At 40.5% G+C, this 18,448-nt stretch overlaps 1 protein-coding gene across 1 annotated transcript in view; it reads left to right on the top strand.

Moving 5' to 3' along the window:
• Positions 1-2,809: 2,809 nt before the first annotated feature.
• Positions 2,810-18,448, top strand: part of dst (dystonin) — a 174,784-nt gene continuing 159,145 nt past the window's right edge. The window contains exons 1-4 of the mRNA XM_088933609.1: positions 2,810-2,990; positions 3,423-3,454; positions 3,888-4,070; positions 11,089-11,302. Of these exons, the coding sequence (XP_088789735.1) occupies positions 2,810-2,990; positions 3,423-3,454; positions 3,888-4,070; positions 11,089-11,302 (610 nt within the window). The remainder of the gene's footprint in view (positions 2,991-3,422; positions 3,455-3,887; positions 4,071-11,088; positions 11,303-18,448) is intronic.

Below are 18,448 nucleotides of genomic sequence, written 5' to 3'. Positions count from 1 at the left end.
AGCACTCTGACATCACTACTGAAAAGAGAGAAATCTGTCTTGATGAAAATGATGAAAATGAACCCTGACCTTCCGAGCACGTAGGAAAATAGTATGTGCTGCACTATGAACTTCAAAGCTGCACAGACGAAACGTTGCGTCTCTTTTCGTTTCCGCATGGAATCAACAACATGTATTTCTTTCTCAACGTAGTTATGTATATATATCAAAAATTGGTCTCCAAATATTCGGAGTAAAGAACCAAACTAATTTCTAAACTTGAAATAGTAATGTAACCCGAAATTATCAGTTATTTTAACATAAAGCTTTTGTAGTGACATGAAGAACTAAAAAAATATATTTTTCCTTTAAGATATTAAGAAAAAGTTAGAAAAAATGTTTCATTTTTTATATACCCCATAGATCACGTGTTATAGAGTAAGAGACGCTGTTTCAAACTGTAACAGATTCAACTCTTTAAATAAATCTATTGACACGTTTTTTTGTTAAACAATATACCGGGCCAGTCCAGGTAACTGCTGTGGTAGTCCGGTAAACATTTGTGGCCCTTTAAAAACTTTTGCTTACTGATAGATCAAGCTAAAGGCAAATGTAACAATATGAGTAGTGTTAAAATTAAAAAAAAATGCCGTTCCTCTAAACAGCGGTGCACAGATAAAATTGTAAGTGAATACTTAAGGCTAAAACCATTTTGCTCGAAGCCCATACCACCGAGTTGGTTTATGTGACAGACCCTCATTACACAGCAAGGCCGAATAATCTGGGGTCGAGCAAGTGATGAACATAATATTTATGCCTAATACAAACAGCATTTGTAGAATTTTCTAAAGTAAATTTTTCATGTTCACATGTACCCTTAAAGCTCATAGGGTCCTTCTGCAGGTTGGCTCTTGAGTCTCATTTCTTATAAGTCCAATGTAAACCCACATATTGATTCAAATCTTAAAACACGTTAGAATTTAAAATTAAAAAATGTATGCACTATACTATACAACTATACTCAGCGTTTAAGGAATGCTCACCCAATTCCCCACAATATGATTTTACATGTATTTTATAAATTAATCACTTAAACAAATAAATGAGAATGTCATTAACAGGGAGAGAAAATACATTGCCAGGAGTATTTTCATTGAATTATTTCAAACACGATGGGATTCTTGGCTCTTCAAGCTGTAACAGTCCAATGCCATCTGTGAGCGGATTGGTGTCCTCTTGTTTAACCCTTCCTATACTGTTTAAGTGGCGGTGCAGTGGTGCAGAGGTTAGCAATTGGGTTCAATTCCAGACCTGGGCTGCTGTCTTCCAGCTCTGGGTCATGGGGGAGCCGGAGCCAATCCCAGCAAGCAGCAGGCGCAAGGCAGGATACACCCTGGACCGGACACCAGTCTGTCACAGGACACACACAGACGGAAACACAGAGAACCATAAGCCCATAGGCCATTAGTCCCAGAAGCCAATTAACTTACCTGTGGGGGACTGTGGGGGAAAACCGGAGCACCTGGAGGAAACGCACATGAGCACATGGAGAACATACAAACCGCACGCAGACAGCACTCCGGGCCCACTGCTGTGAGGCAGCACTGCTAACCACTGCACCACCATTCTGCCCAGCGTATCTCATCACGAATTCTAAATATTCAAGCAGTGAAGATGTCAATACCACTGATTTCTCCAGAATCGGCAGTGAAACACGAACCAGAGGACACGAGCGGAAACATCCCGAAAATGCACCTGAAACTGAGAACGGGGAGCTGTACACGAAGGGATGTAAGAGTATGGAACAAGCTGCCCAGCCGTGTTGATGAATCGAATGCGAGTCTTTTCACGGTTGAAGCAAACAGTAAAAAAATTATAATTCAGACTCTTGATGCTTTATTATAGTTTCTTCGCGATGGCCACTGAGATAGGAAACGAGTAACGCTGGGAACATGAGCCCGTTTATCTGCCCCGGCGAGGCGCATGATGCGAATTCGTGTTGATACAGTACATTCTCCCAAGAGGTATCGCTCCAAACTTGCTCTCCTCAGCTCACACCAGCTCCTCCCAGACCGCAACCTGATAACGCAATGCTCGTCTCTGGTTTGCCATTGCACCACAACTGAGGTTCTTGTAAGAACGTAGCAACAATCATGTAAAAACGAAAATGTTATTAAATACCGTGAAATCTCAAGCAATAATATATCTGTCAAGTTTATGTCCTTAAATATGAAGTCTCCTAACATAAGCTGGTAGGTAGAGGTTTGGGGTGTTTAAAATACATGTCCAGTATTTCGTCTTTTATTACCTTAAAAAGCTTGTACTATACTTAACATGACCTATATACTATAATCCCTTGCAATTCAGTTTCCAGCATTACAGAGAGAAATTATGCACAACTCATGATAATGAATGTATGATACATCCTGCTGTCTAATAGCCGTAAACATCTAGAATTTACGTTTTCATGAGGTTTTGGTGCTGCACCAAGAGTGAGGTATCGCGAATGCGTTACGTCTGGGCTTGACACCTTTAAATCCCTGCTTTTCCTCTGCTGCAGCTCTGCTGAGCTCAGATGCAGATGCTCCGCGCTTGGTCCCGCATATGCTGTAAAAAAGATGCTGGCTGTTCTCGACTGCTGAGTCATGGACTGTTGACTTACATTATTTAGATCAATACACCTTAAAGCTGGTCTGCAGGTCTGGGGGCTCAGTGTGCTTTAGATCCACGGCGAGTCCCCGCGTTGGCATGAACATGCATTTCTAGATTCAAATCAAAGCAGCAACCGAGCCTCCGAGGCAGCACCGCCTGCCCTACATCTCCTCTTATTATGATTGCAGCAGCGTTTCTGGTTTTACTGAGACCTTACAGTATTCAATGTGTCCTGCTCTTATTGCTGCTCTTGTTGGGAACTATCGCTACGATTTTGTTTTTTTGTTGCTGGCATCGCAAGCTTCGTAATGGGAAACATCCTATGAAATCTGTTTTTTCAGGACGTTCAAGGAGTCGCGGTGAGTATTTCTACATCTGAATTTACCGTGTTGCTGTAATGCAGCGTTACAAATACATCATAAAATATATTTGTTTTCATCAACATATTGGGTGTACACCGATGTAGAAATGTTCTGCTTCTTCTTGCTATTTATAATCATCCTTTCGTCATGTTTCAAGAGAGATTGAACATTTCTGCTGGACTGCGGCAGGCACGTCTCCTCCTATCCCGAAAGACTCCCTGACTTTCTAAACGACTTTCTGATATATTATTTATATTAATTGTTATACTAACTGCCACATAAGTTTTAAGTTTACAAGTCTACATCCAGCTATTTATAAAACAAGTCTTCAAAACGCGTCATGGTCATATTCAATGAATGTCAATTAATGTTTGTCTGTGTAAGATTGTGTTCAGGAAATATTAGAACATGTGTCCTTTCTCCTAGAAGCTGGTCTCCGGTCGCATCATTTCCGATCCGAGGTAAAGTCGTTGTTTTCTAGTTGCTCAAGGTCATGGTAACTTAATGCATTCTGTTCTGGGACGGTAGGAGAATAAGCTTGATGAGCAGAGGTTCTCTCATCTGTGTATTAATAGCCAACAGTTCTAGTCCCTCCAAGTGTATTTCCTACTTTTAAAGAGGAAACTTGCATGTCGCATGTTTGATGAGTAATCTAGTAACTAAAAAGTTATATTTTGTTTTAAACTGCCAAAATGTAACAAGGCGCTTCAAAACAAAATGTTCCACATTGCTAATTTCTCTGCAGGGTGTCTGACTTTGAAAATATGTTTTTACTTAGTAGCAAGGAGGTCTTGCAGTTATATTCCTGTTTATACCCAGAGTATGGAGCCGTGGGAGTGCGCCACGGTGCCGTTGTGAAACGCTGGTCTTCACCTGTGCTCTGTGCCCCTGCAGGGTCACAGGCAGAGCCCCCGCCATGCGAGACGGAGCGCCAGAGCCCGAGTCCTAGAGGAGAGCAAGTCGCTAGTGGAGATTCCCGAAAGCGAGCAAGAGTCCTCAGTCCGGAAACGAAAACCCAAGAAGAGAGTTCAGCCCGAATTTTATCATTCTGTTCAAGTTACTCCTACACGGAAACCCGTAGGTATTCATTTTTATTGTTGTTGTTGTTGTTCGTTGTAAACCTTTTTCTGTTTTCTGTTTGCTGTGCAAGTGTGCAATTGTACAGAGGCCTAGAACTCATACTGCAATTAATTTTGGAACGGTACTGTGTTAAATGAAACGAAGGCGCGAGTAATGTAGAACGTAAACGTCTTTTATGGGCATGTCATGAATCGGGAAAGAGGAATCGAGTAGGGGACACAGCTGCAGGCCTCAGGGATTCAGTGCTCCCTGTAGATCTCTAACTTCACAAGAACAAGGAAAGCCTGCAGCTAGGGCTCAGGTGAAAGCAGAACCAGGAACCTTCTGGCGCTCCAGTACGGGAGTGCTGTCCCCTGGCTTAGACTAAGCTTTAAGTAGCCTTGGCACCTTGACTCCGTGCCATTGCAAGTCTTTGGTCCAGCTAATCCTTTATCAGGGGGCTAATTAAGCAATTCAAGGTTAATTCATTACTTAACCTATTGGGAGGTTGCAAGTTCTGCAATGGTGTGTCAGGATGCCAAGGGTAACAAACCCCATCTATTAAGTAACACGCATGATCAAATTGATCCAATGACCAAAAATCATTGATCAAAGCAAATAAATCTAAACAGTACAGCACCACTCAGTTTTTACTGTTATGTGTAGGTACAGTAAATCAAGAGAGAGAGAGCCAAAAAGACTGTTTAAAATTACCTTTAATTATACAAGATAACAATTTTCCAAGAGACAAAAAAGAAACATTTAATTTCCACAGAATTCTTCAATATGAAGAATCCTTCAAATAATTAGGTGAAATGTGTTTAATTTTCTAATATTTATCAAATTGCGTGACATTGGTTGTGCATATGTTTATACAGGAAGAGGATCTTCCATTCAAACATCATAGATATACAGTTAGACCCCGATGAAAATGTCAGCTTTCTTGGTTTTCTCATTTCTGCATCAGCCAAATGTATTTGTAAGGCTTTTTAAATGGTAGTTTGTGACAGGTTGATGGTAAGGAGCACATAAAATTCTACACAGGCTTTGATTTGTGCCTCTAATTTAACATGTTAAATATACAGTAGGATTCCTTGCTGGATACTGCTAGAGTCCTTTAGTTACATGCAGTAAGAGATCTCAAACTGCAAGCTTTTCAGTCCTCTGTCTACCTGGGACCAATGAAATTTCATTTTGCACACATGTTCCTCTTAACTGCAGTTACCTTGAAAAGAGCTCAACAGATTCTCTCCCAGTTGTATAGAATTACCCTTTGAAGGAAAATGCTTGCTGATCATCCTCCCACGATGTAATCCATATTCTCAAGCTTATAGAGGGTGTGCCCACACATGTCAGGCATGCTAATTTCTGCCAAAACGATGTGAATAGCACATACAACTGCTTTTTTTAGTTTTCTATTATATTAAGTACATTCTGTGCTCGCAGTCATAGCTACCGCCTCTAAATTAATTGGTATGTTGGCAATTGTGGTACTGGCATTCACAAGGTTCTAGAACAGATGACGATATGGATGAATCTATCAGTGCAATTAGCCACCATGCTCTGGTGTTTGTCTCTGTGAAGCCCAGCTTGACACAATATGAAGCCAAAAATCTGCAATGACTTTCCTATAATCCTTATTTGAATTAATTTTCAAATCAATGAGATGCCTTAGAAGGTCGTGTTATGGGTAGATAGTGCAGACCTAACAAAGCAGCCTGGTATAATTTTCAAAGCCTGTGGAAGAGTGGTATAATGGATGCTCGTTAAAGCATGAAACCTCAGCCCTGCCTGGCAAGTCAGCACTTTCGGTGTATTGGTAGTTGGTGCATGTCACATCCATGTGGGAGGTGTTTAGGCCCTTCTTAGTACTCAGTTCATTTTTATAGAAGCATTTGTAATAGAAGAAATACGATCCAGTCTGTGGTATTCTTCAAAACATCCTCCTGATCAATTATTTTCAATAAAACCATTTTTATTTTTCTTACTTAAAATGATTTCTTATGCCCTCCCAATTTTCAACGTGATTTTTCTCCCATGTCAAAATGGAGTGGGTAAAACAAAAAATATATTTTTAATTAAAGAATGAAAATTCTCTCATTGAATGCTCTGCTACAATAAATTTATTTAGCTTTAAGATATCTGCCAAGCAGATGCATTTGGTAATTTTATTAGTACTATCAAGGCTGTAACTCGCACATGTCATTTTATTTGTAATGTTAAGGAAGGAATTATCAGCCTCTTGTTTCGGTGGCTCAATGTAGCACTCTGGGAGAAAGGCAGTCTGACTGGGAATAGAACCTCAGTCGACAGCTTCTAAAGTTTCATTTCCGAAAGGCCCAGACCTCCTGGTCTCACTTCTTTTGCCCTGTCACCCTTTGAGTTGTGTACGTTACATTATTATCTTTACATTACATCTCTTTTATCACTCTGTTCGATAAAATAATCATATATACATTTTATTCAGGTGTGTCTGTCGAAAAGACCAATTCACGAAGGTTATCGAGAGATTTAATTATAATAATAAAAATAACCAATTGTATTATTATTATTAATGCAGCTTTCATTCACATCAAGTGGAGCAGCACTAAAGCAAAATACATTTATAACACAGATAATAAGACAGTAATATGAAGAAGAAGTTAAAGGCCAAAGTAAACAAATGTGTTTTTAGCAGTGATATAAACATCTGGCAGTGGACTGGCTGTGACTCTGATATGTCTGGCTGAGGAGTTGCTGATATGTAGGTAATACTGAAAGGCCCAGTCGTCCATGGCCTAGGATATTTCTTGGATTGGGTCTGGGGTATTAAGTAAGAGCACAGGGATAGAGTAAATCCAGATCTAATGGTCTCAATCTATTCAGAGAGTCCTGTGTTTTCAAAAGCATTTTGAAATCTAACCTGTATTTATTAGGTAGCCTTTGTAAGAATGGCATGACAGGGTGTACATGTTTACAGGAAGCCAGATGCTGGACAGTTGCAGATGACGCAGTGGTGTGGCAGTCAGTGCTTCTGCCTCACAGCTCTTGGAAGTTCAACCTGGTTCCAGACTGAGAGATCCTGCTGAGGGGAGTTTGCATGTTCTCACTGTGGTCAAAGGAGGTAGTGGTCCTGTCTTTTGCCCAAAACATTTGGGATAGGCTCCAGGTTGCTTCAAACTGTATCAGGAATAAGCGGCGTTCTGATAATGGATGAATGTAGTATGCTAAGAACATATAGGTCTTTAAGCAAGAATGACCGTTTCTGGATCTGATATAGACAATATGATATCTGATATGTCAAGTAAAATCTCAAGTGAGCAGTGTCCCATGAATGAAAGAAAAAGCCTCAAAAGACGAATTAGAATTAAAAATAACACGGATGTTTCTGGCTTCTATGGCAATGCTTTCTGCACAGAATAAACAAGAATTCAATTGCAATATTTCCAATGGAGAAAGTGTCAAGTTGCTGGCAAATGTTGCTAAAGCAACTAATATACAATTCTTCTTTCAGTGCTTGTTTTCTTACTGTATTTCCATTTGCTCTGTTTTATTTTTTCTCATAAAAAGAGAAAAAAGCAAAATGCCCATTCCCATGTTGTCCCTTTTAACCTAGATGTGCACGTTGTTTTTTTTAACATCAAAGGGATCTTTCTCTGCATGGAGATGGTCGTGATCCTGCCTTGCTTTGCATATGACCTTGGGGTTTGTCATTTCCCAGCACGTTAGAAACCTTTCCACTGAAGTTTATTTTCCTTGCAAGAGGCCTTGATCATTTCTAAAGTCACGTGTTACTTAAGTTATTATGAATACAGGGCTTCTAAATGGATAGGGAGCTCCCATTCAATGTCTTCTTGTGATGCAGAATGAATGAAGCGAAATTGACACATTGTTATCGTTCTGCATGAGTGATAAAAGCCTGCACACTGTTGCACAGAATACCCCTAATTCTTGTTGCAGTCATTCGTGACAAATTAGATGCCTATACAGTATCGGAGTCTTCAGATATAGCGATGGTAGACAACTTAGTAAAAGCTGGTAAATAGACACCCAAGCTTTGAAAAGGCACCTGTTTATTCTCTTTTCATCTGTAGCACAGGAAGATGTGAGAGAGATTAATTCTGTGAATGCTACACACATGCAGTATATTTTTATTATTCTAGAGAATAATGTGCTAACACTTTGACTGGACAAAGATTAGAAATGCGGCACACCTACTGCACACAGTCTGGTAAGGGTGTGCTGGAAGTGGCCTTGCTGGGGTGTATACCTACTGCAGAAGTCGCTCAGGGATGTGCAGCATGTGTTCAGCGAGCTGGTGTCTGATGATTAATCAAGGTGTGGCATAGCTGTGATGCTTTTGTCTTTGTCTGTCCTTTGGAAAGATTTCCGATACATGAACCTACACGAGAATTCTGTTCATTTAAGTTTGTTGCCAGATCACTAACGCTGACTGTCCAGTGGCAGACGGGCCAACACATTTCTTTTACATTTTGTGGATGGTTCAATTGTTTTTTTTCTGCTGGGTGTGATGCATACCTACAGTATAAGCTATCCCTGCACATGCAGCCAAGCATACCATTTTCCTGGTACTCCCTTGTATGTGCTGAATTCCTGGAAGGCAGGGTTGGTGATCTCACACAACCTACAAGTACGCTTCTTTGCATCAAACAAAGGCCATCGCTGGAGAGCATTAACCCCTTCTCACATTTCTCCAGTGAGCTCAAGGACTGCAAAATAAATGGTTCACAGCTGGGCCATTTATTTAGATACGTCATGTTTCTGCAGACTGATATCTACCATACTATACCACACTATACCATACCATGCATTAAATAAAATAAAATAATTTTTTTCTCCAAATCAAACTATTGCGATACACAATGAAAGGCATTTTTGATTTAGAAATTTTAAGTATAAGGTTAACCTTGGCAAATACTGCATGACTATTGGGAAGTGCATTTGAAGAATGTCAGCATGCTTTACAGTAGATATGCTGCATTTAATCAGAAATTGTCATTGTGTGTAATCAAAAGCATTAGATGTGTTTGATGAAATCTGTGAGAGGTCATTGTGGGCTATCACCCTACACAGACAACAACCTCAAACCCTCCAGAGAGTCCACAGAAATGTTGCCTACTGTATGATGACTGAGAATCAGCCGGCGCAGTGGTATTGTCAAAGGTGATGGATCTGAGTTTGGTGTTTCTCAGGACGCTGCGTCTGTATTCTCAACTCTGGCAGCAGTGCTGGAAGGCTAATGATTATATTCTGGAAACTTCCTAGCAGGATACATATCACATGATCACCAAGAGGTGAGATCATTGATGTTACTAGGTTGAGTAATTGTGCGTAAAGGAATTGACCCTGATCATCGGTGATTGTGTCACTGTTTTATTTTAGCTATCACTTTGTCAGTAGATTTTTGTTTCCTGGGTTTTCCTAGGATGTTTCTTGAATGCTCTGCTAGAATCTGATCCGCTGTTATTTTGCAGTTAGGGTACTATCCATACCAGTGCTGAATCACAACTACAGTAGTTTTCTGTAGTCCAATCTCTCTTCACCTATTACTGTTTCAAATAAAATATACTTCAGCTCCTGTCTGAATTCCGCTTGAGTTTGAATAGAAATAGTTCATCTCTGTGACACGTACTGTATACAGATACTGTATATACAGAGAGATCTATAAATAAAAATAAACAGATTTAAGAATATAAGAAAGATTACAGCTGAGAGGGGATTTGGGATAGCATATCTTTGCTCTGCGCTGAAAGATAATTCCTGTTTTTTTTTTAATCATTCTTCCCTGGAAAATATGAATGTGAATTTTTGTCGTATTCATGATCATATTTGCTTGCCATGTTAAATAGGAGTTTTGGAGAGCTGTTGTCAAAAACATAAATATATAATCAGACGTTGTTATACTATATTTTTCTAAATGAAACACTAAATGATAATGGATTTAAGACCAAGCGCAGACCCTATCAGGTCATTAAAGACGGATTTTTTCAATGTTAATAAACACCATTTTTGGAGAACGTATTTTCCCTATATAACGTTATTTTACATACCGGCACTATCAGAATTCTAACCACCATAATGAAACTGATCACATCGCCATGGTTTAAAATAAAACCGTCTGGTTTTAAAGGCACGTTTCTCTCTCACCGTATGACTTCTCGTTACAATTTTCCCTCACTGTCGGTGCTGTGTCGCCATGACAAAGCACAGTAACGACTGCCTGCAGTCGTAATTAATGAAAGACAATAGGGACCGGAGCACGAGCACTCCGCGAATCTCAATGCCGATGACGAGTTATGCAAAATACACGCAGTCTTCAGAACTGGGCTCGAAAGGACAACACCTTAAAACGACCTCGTTCTAAAACACGGCGTGTATCTAGATACCGTATAGACACTCCTATTGGATTAAAGAATGAAAACCGAAAATATTGCAGCATCCTTTTTGTTTCTGTGTCCTGGTGTGATGTCGCGCTGACAACCTGAGACCGAAAGCAACTAGACCCCGGCCAGCGTGCGGACTCTCTCTGGGGGTTTGACATCATCCGAGGCTTTGCGACCAAACAGGAAAAATCAGGAGCAGGGCACAGCACCGTCGTAAGGGTGTGGTTTTGTGGCTAACATGTTATTTTAATATCTTTATCCGAAGCGCTATTTTGTTTTTCCAAATAAAGGGATTACAATTTTCATCAGCGGAGATCATGTATACGACGGTAAGTCTGATTCTTGCCCGGGCGGGGGAGCCAAATACAATCATTTTCAAATCTCTGGATCATAGGTTTTGCTTTTTATTGTGAATCAGTCAGGAGGTTATTGCGAGCCGCTGTCTGACCACAGGCCACCGCTTCCGCCTTCTCTCAATGTACATGCATTTTCCAGCTTCTGTGCGCCGTGCGAGCCGAGATGGTGAGAGCGTATTTTTTCCCAGCGTGTTCTTTGTGCGAGCCCTGTCGCCCGGCTCCTGCTCGTGTTGTTTTAATAGAGGGTGGGCAGCGAGAACAGCGCCGAGCCTCTGATCTTCGCTATTGTCTCCACAGAGCTCTGGGTCCGGGAACGCTTCTCATCGCTGTTCCATGTCTTCATCTGTGGATTTTTCGGATGAGGACGATTACAGTCTGAAGTCGGGGTCGGTTTCCCCTGCGCCCGGGGACACGCTGCCGTGGAACCTCCCTAAACACGAGCGATGCAAGAGGAAGATCCACGGAGGGTCCGTTCTGGACCCGGCAGAAAGAGCCGTCCTCAGGATAGCTGGTGAGCCCCCTCCCCGTACCTGTTCATATTGTACACTTTACCGCATTATTATGTTCTGTCGCATGTGGCATGTCTTTCACAATCTCTCGTTTCGCCTTGAAAGATATTAAAAATGACAGCATTACTGCGAGACTAGCATTGCGCCTACTGTGCATCCTGCGTTGTATAAAGATGTATATAAAGACGAAAGAGGTATTTTTCAGGTTGAGGTTGGAGGTAAATACATAACCGGCGCGTTGTGAATAATGGACATGTGCTTGATTAAACATGACTATATCCGTGATTTGGAGTTCATTCAGGCGTACCAGATAACGACGGTCGCGGTTTATGGTTTCCTGCTGGTTTTTGCTGTTAAAAATGTGTGACATTGTTAAGAACTGCAAGCGACGGTGGAAAAGTACACATTCTGTTAGTTGTGCGTGTATGATTACCGATTGCGATGCTAGGAAAAGACAATGTATAGGGGCCGAACAATGCTACAGTGCTTTGGCGTCTCTGCCCTGTGGATAGTGTTACAGTGATTTCACCCTTTTAAGGTACGGGTAATCTAATATCCCTGTGTAGCACACTTGGAGCGTGTCAACAATCAGTTAATTTACTACACCATCTCAGCCAACACTACTGAAGATTAATGAGTGTTTAATAATCTTGCAGGAGGGAACTATATTTATCAACTGAAATTTATTGACTAACAGAAAAAAGATACCGCTGCTTATGACAAAAGTTGTGTTTTTGTGAATAAATCTATAACCTGTGAAGATAAGAAAATGACGGGTTTTGACGTAGACATTTTGTTTTGTAAGAGCACGCAATCTTGGGTTGAAAGGTTAATTTAAAGTGTTGAGATAGAGGTTGTATTTTGTGAAGCCAAACAGCTTGTAATAAATGACGTAATGTAGAGTCTTTGCAACACGTCATCAGCGCGTCTTATGCTCGGGATACATTTGATTTGTAAACATGGTTTGATGTATGCATTAAAAATACCATAATGGCGCTAAGGGAATGACTTCTACAGCACATCTGACAAAATGACAGTTACAAAAATGACAGAATTATCCTTTAGCAAACGTGCAGTACAGCATACAGAAAGCTGTGGTCAATATTTACAGCAGGTAACTGATACCCTAAGGCTTCTGATCTAGTAAGAGTTATACATTTGACACCGATATCCAGAACCAGTCTTGCAACTTTCCTCATGCCAAATGACCTTGAAATGGTGTGAGAAAAGGGAAAACGACGAGGAGCTACGAGCTTGCTGCTGGAAAAAAAAACGATCTTGAACTGGTAGACCGTGAGTCAGGATTGTGCAGATAGTAGGAGCGACCGGCGGAGATTTGTCTGCTGCCTCAGACATGATAAGTGCTGCCGGTACCTCCCCAGAGCGCCTAAATCGCCCCCCGCATTTCCCTCAGTTCCTGATGTCGCAAAGTGTTAAGTCTACTCCTATACGAAGTATGTTCAAACCTTCAAATTATTTAATCGTATTTGAATTTGTCTTAACAGCTCTTGAGAAACACGGCAGATTTTGGGTGTAGGCCTTTCCGATTCCAAAGCTTCCAAATGCAGACATACCATTGCAGTTTATTTCTGGGCTATACAGGGAATGTACGCTTATAATCCACCTCAATATAATGCATAGTAACAGCAGTGATGAACGAGATTTGCATAATATTATACAACGAATTCACATTAATTTCACTCGTGTGAAGATTTACAAGGTTTACAAGACTTGAATATTTTAATTTCAGTTTTCTTATTTCTGGGGGATTAGACTTCGCTTGTTTCTTAATTGTTGCACGGTTAATGTTCCAATGAAACGATTTCCAAAACAAGTTACTATTTATCCATTCTGGACATACAACTGTACCCATCTAGCATTAGGACCCGAGTGACTTAACTCAAACTGGCGGCGCCGACGACACAGACTGGCCCTGGGACTGGAAATGAAAATATTGGAAAATGTGTTTATATTATCAACTTAAGTCACCAAATGCACACTATATATTTTGGGTACATCATTTCTAGTAAACAACTCTGCATCGCAGACTTTTGTCAAAGTGTAGTGGAACGCGTAAATATATTTAAATAACAATATTTAAAAAAACCTGCATGAAACGCATCTGTTTGACTGCCTGCATCACACTCGCCGCCGGATGATAATATTTGTTCTGATAACAGAGACCTGCAGGGTATGCCGAGGAGACCTGACCACCGGTATGTGAAAGCACAAGGCGCAGTTATCGGCAGAAGTGTGCGTTTTTCAGCGCCTTGGCTCTGACGGGCAGGGATAAATAAGCTTTGGATGGCTAACGCCCAGATCGAGCTGCTAAGGGAATTGATGTCGTCGCTTTGCACTTACTAAACGGGAACGTGTTGCATATGGGAGCAGCCGCAGAGCCATGGAGAGCAGGGGTGTAGGGAGGGCATGTTAATGCATTAGCGTTGCAGCAGCAGCCGCTCGATATGGGATGGCATTCATTATGCCCAGCAGTCCTTCTCTGGAGCCGCTCTCCCGGCGCTGAGTTTTCTCATGAAACCAGAGAGCGAAGTGTCGGCTATTGGAGGTTGATCGGCCTGGGAGGGGGCGAGGGGCGTTTCCTTTCAGACAACTACTGATCACTTTCATCCGTCTGCGGCTGCTACTCCAGGCTCCTTGGTAGAGCCTCTTGCATATGTCCAGTTTCCACCCCGGTCATGGCTGGCTTCTCTGGTCCCGTCGCCTATGTGTACGCCGACGAAAAGGACTATCTTCAAGCATACGAGGATGTACTGGAAAGATACAAAGGTAAACGACCGTTCAGTCGGCGGCCTGTTTAACTGGACACATGTAGCGGTTTGGAGAGGGCAGGGAGAGCCTAGCTCTAAATAGCTTTGACAGCTCGGTAAACAAGTGTTTTGCTAGCGCAGCGCGGATATTTGCTGCGGGTGGCTATTGCGCGGAGCCTGGGTAGTGTTACTGCCCGAGGTGGGACGTGAAGTTTTGCCCAGGCTAAAAGTAAATGTTGGTTTGCTTTTGGTGAATGGTCTACACCGAACATGTAAACGAGCGATATTTGTCTCATTCCCATGCCGGTTAAGATCCTAATACGATTTAGAAGGAGCGTCTGGTTATAGCGTTGCTGTGAGGTCTCTGCTTCATAGAAATATACGGGGTGATTCGTTTTATTTTAAGCGCAGACGTTTAACATATCGTGTTCACAAGAGTCGGCCTTGACAGGTGCTACGTCGGTGCTGCAGAAATATGGGTTAAAACGTCTTAACATGTGATGTGAACCCGGCTGGAGGACCGTTTTTAACACGTTTAGACATGGAGAGGTGATGACGTGAATTTCTACATTTCACTCCATTGTCATTGTTTTGACTTGCCAGCTATTAAAGGACTCATGTCGCACCCCTTTGCTTTTTTATTAAATAAAATTGCGTCTGTTTTATTGCACTTGCACAGTGTTAAGTATCATATCGTCATTTGTACGTCTAAATAACCAAAGCCTGAGTAAGAAAAAAATGGCATACATTTGAATATATCTGCGAGCTCTCATAAGAAAGTACAGTGAAAGTAAGTGATAACACATCAATACATTGATAAGTAATAGCAATGTATCAATAAGGGATCTTCACACGAAACTCCAAGATGAGGCGACTTTACTCCTGTGTACATCCTGCTCAGTGCTCACCGAGATTATCCAGACTGCCGCGGCTGAAAGCCAAAAAAAAAAATGACGGAAACCTGCAGAAGACATTATCATTTTTTTAAATGCTCGTTGAATGGCCAAGCTTTCCCTTCGCGTCTATTTGATGCATGACATCACCTCTGAGTGCAACGACTGGGCCAGTCTCTATGGAAAGCCTGAAATTCAATCGGCATTGATGTAAGTACTGGCTGAAGGATAGATTTATTCACTCAAGAAAAAAAAACACCTTTTATTTAATAAATTAAATTGTGAACATTTAAAATTCAGTTAAGAATTGGGTACAGACCCTTAAGGCAAAGATCACAATGTTATGTTTGTATCCTTGATTTCCTATACAAGTGTATGTTGAGGACCAAATTAGATTGGTCTCAGCTGTTGACTATCCTAACTAACAGAGAGTCAGCTGTGCAAAAGCTTAGCTCTTGGACTCAGTAAAATGGAATCATATGATGTAGCATCATTTGGAATTTGTGACTTTTTTGTCTGGAGGCAGTAAAGTTGGAGAATATGTCTGTACAACAGGACTGTTTGTCTGAAGTTCTTATTCAATGTAAAATATGAATCTGAAAAACAAGATCGCTGTGCTGAAACCATAAATACTGTATTATACCATTTCTGTAGTTTACAGCATTTTGATTTATAGAGATCACAGTGTTTTGGATTATAAGTTTTGAAAAATACCACTGGATGTTTTTTGGCCAGATCATTTTGCTACAGAGCCTGCATGAATTATACTGTACATCTTTGCACAGGATAGTGTTGTACATACTTTAGTGTTTAAAGGAAAAGGAAGCTGAATGACTATTTCATGTCAGAAACTAAATAAAACTGGCAGTCAACCAGTCATAACTGAATTCCATGAATGTCAGTATTGATAAGCTCTGGTCATTTTCACCACACTGGAAAGCAGAATTGTGTAGATTGGCTTCTGTTGCAGCTCTCTGTGTAAGCTGCCATGGACAGCGTTTTCAGCCTTATGAAGGATCACCAGCATGACACAGCTTATTTTGAAGCAGGCTAGTGCATGTATCTCTCGAAGAGCATCTTTCAGGATTGGGTCTTTTTTTAAGCAGAATTAGAAGTCTGTTTAGATGCTTTTACCTTTAAGCATTTTAAAATAACAAGAGTGAAGTAATATTCACACTATGCCTCCCATTTGCACAATACGAGCCAGGCCATTTTCTTTTATGAGGGTATTGTTTACTGTCACTGCACTTCTAACATAGGCCAGTCAACCCCTATACAAAATTATTAATGTGCAAGGGAACACCAGCTGATTTTATAGTCCTTCTTGATGTACATCACTTTATTCCCACATGGAGCCGGGCAATAATAATGTCATATTAATATCATGATAACAGAAACGCCCGTTATTCTTCGTTAGGTTGGCATGATGTTTTCTTAGTTCCCTCATGGTCTGACTATGCTTTTGACATTCATGGATTACCTTGTGTTACCCTGATATTCCAAAATGTGTGTCAGACTTTACCATAATTCCCATTCCTGTACCGTATTTTTACATCGACCTCACTGTGCTTTGCTTAACTTTGTGATTTTTGTACCATGATATACTGTACCAAATCAAATCTCATTGTGGGAGTCATGTCTGGTGTATTACATTACACTGTAATGTAATATTTTCTACTAGTGAAGCAGGTTGCATTTCTAGATCTAAAACATTCCTCATTAAGTATTGTAGAATGAATTTAATGTACATAGGAGGGAATGCAAAACTCTTAATATCATTTTTTTATATTTATGGTGCATTTTTAAAGTGCGTCTTAAAGCGTTAACAATTGAGTTCAGCTTATGGAGTCTTAGTGATGTAACAGAAATCTTGCGATCAGTGAGATACTGAATATATTCTTGTAGTGAAAAATGTTTGGTTGACATCAATCTTTACTAGTTCTGAACTTCTGCAACTGCTGTTACGTACAATATCTATAAAGTGTTTATGTATATATCTATATATATGTATATATCTATCTTTTAGTATAAAATGAAATTTTGTCAATTGATCCTATGGTTACATGATTGAGAAAAGATGCTGAAGAAAGTGTGCTTAACTTATATAACATGAACATATTTACCAACAGACACACAGTTTATGCTTTTCCATTAAAAATGTGAGCACAAAACTGAATAATATAACGATGCACACTAAATCACTAAATGCAGATTTGTGTGGAAATGGTGGTGTTATTTAGCATTTTTGGTTGGTGAAGTGTTGACTGTTTTTATTTCTGGGTTAGTCTCTGTTTTTTATGTTATAGAAATAGGAGTAAAGTTTGACCTTTAAAAATAAATTGTAAGGTTGGTATGAGATCGATCAGTGGGATACAGTGTAGAACTGCATGTTTAAAATGAGGGTATCACCTCTATTTTGTACAAAGCTTTAAACAAATCCTGATGGTAACATTGGTTCTTTTGGTGACCTTTGAAGGAGAGAACATTATCCCTGAAATGTCTTTCACAAATATGGCTTCAGGGTACACTGATAATTACAACACCTCGTGATGTTCATAACATTCTCAGAAGCTGCTTCTGTTGATCAGATTTTTTTTAGATGTGCTTTTATAAAAATAAGATGGGCGTTTCCTTCTGTTGCTGTCTTTGTGGCAGAATTCGTACTGTGGAACTGATGACAAAGTCTCCCTCAACATCAGCAACAAATGGAAGTTATTAGCTGGAGTTCGGGAGGAATAACAATGACAAGTTAATCTCCTACAGATGTCCGTAATCATAATCCTGACTGAATCTAGCTCTATATATCGAACTCAAACATCTCCCTTCGCTTTCTTCTCCAGTATCTCTCCCTCATGCCATGTCCACCCAGCAGCTGCCCCTGGCTCTCTCCTCTCGGAGTGGGGTTCAAACCCCCTCATCCGTGGCCAGGAGGCTACACATTAACGAAGCAGGTTAAGCCAAGCTCATCACACTGAATCTTCCAAATATCTACAAAGCATCTAATTCTTGGGCGTCTTTGTCCCCGTGAACTGATACAGCTTTGGATGGGTGCTGGTTGAGTTGCACAGAGTTGTCAGGAGTGATGCAGGAGTGATGTGCAGATCACTTGGCATTCACCACACTGGTCTGCCATGTCAGTTTGGAGCTACAGGGATCCTGGAAGTTGTACCTCTTTTGCTATTTGAAAGTGCTTTTAAGTGGTTGTTGAGCCTGGTGACTTGTGTGTCCCACAACAGCACGCAGATGATCACATGAGAAGTATGCAGATGAATAAAAATTGCACAGAACAAAGGACCTCTCGAAATGCAGTGGACTGTGAAATTAAATTTTAGCCCATTAAAAATGTCCTAAATTCTGATTTTCAAAGAAAATTAAAATAATGAGGAAAACAGATATGGTGTGATCATTAACTCTGACCTTACTCCCTCTTTAAATAATTAAAAAATTAAAATGTAATGATATTATTGACATAACAATGTAATATAAT

Source organism: Atractosteus spatula, chromosome 15 (genome assembly GCF_055471065.1).
Source record: "Atractosteus spatula isolate fAtrSpa1 chromosome 15, fAtrSpa1.hap1, whole genome shotgun sequence".
In the NCBI taxonomy this organism is placed as follows: Eukaryota; Metazoa; Chordata; class Actinopteri; order Semionotiformes; family Lepisosteidae; genus Atractosteus; species Atractosteus spatula.
This window is presented reverse-complemented; position numbering and strand designations above follow the sequence as displayed.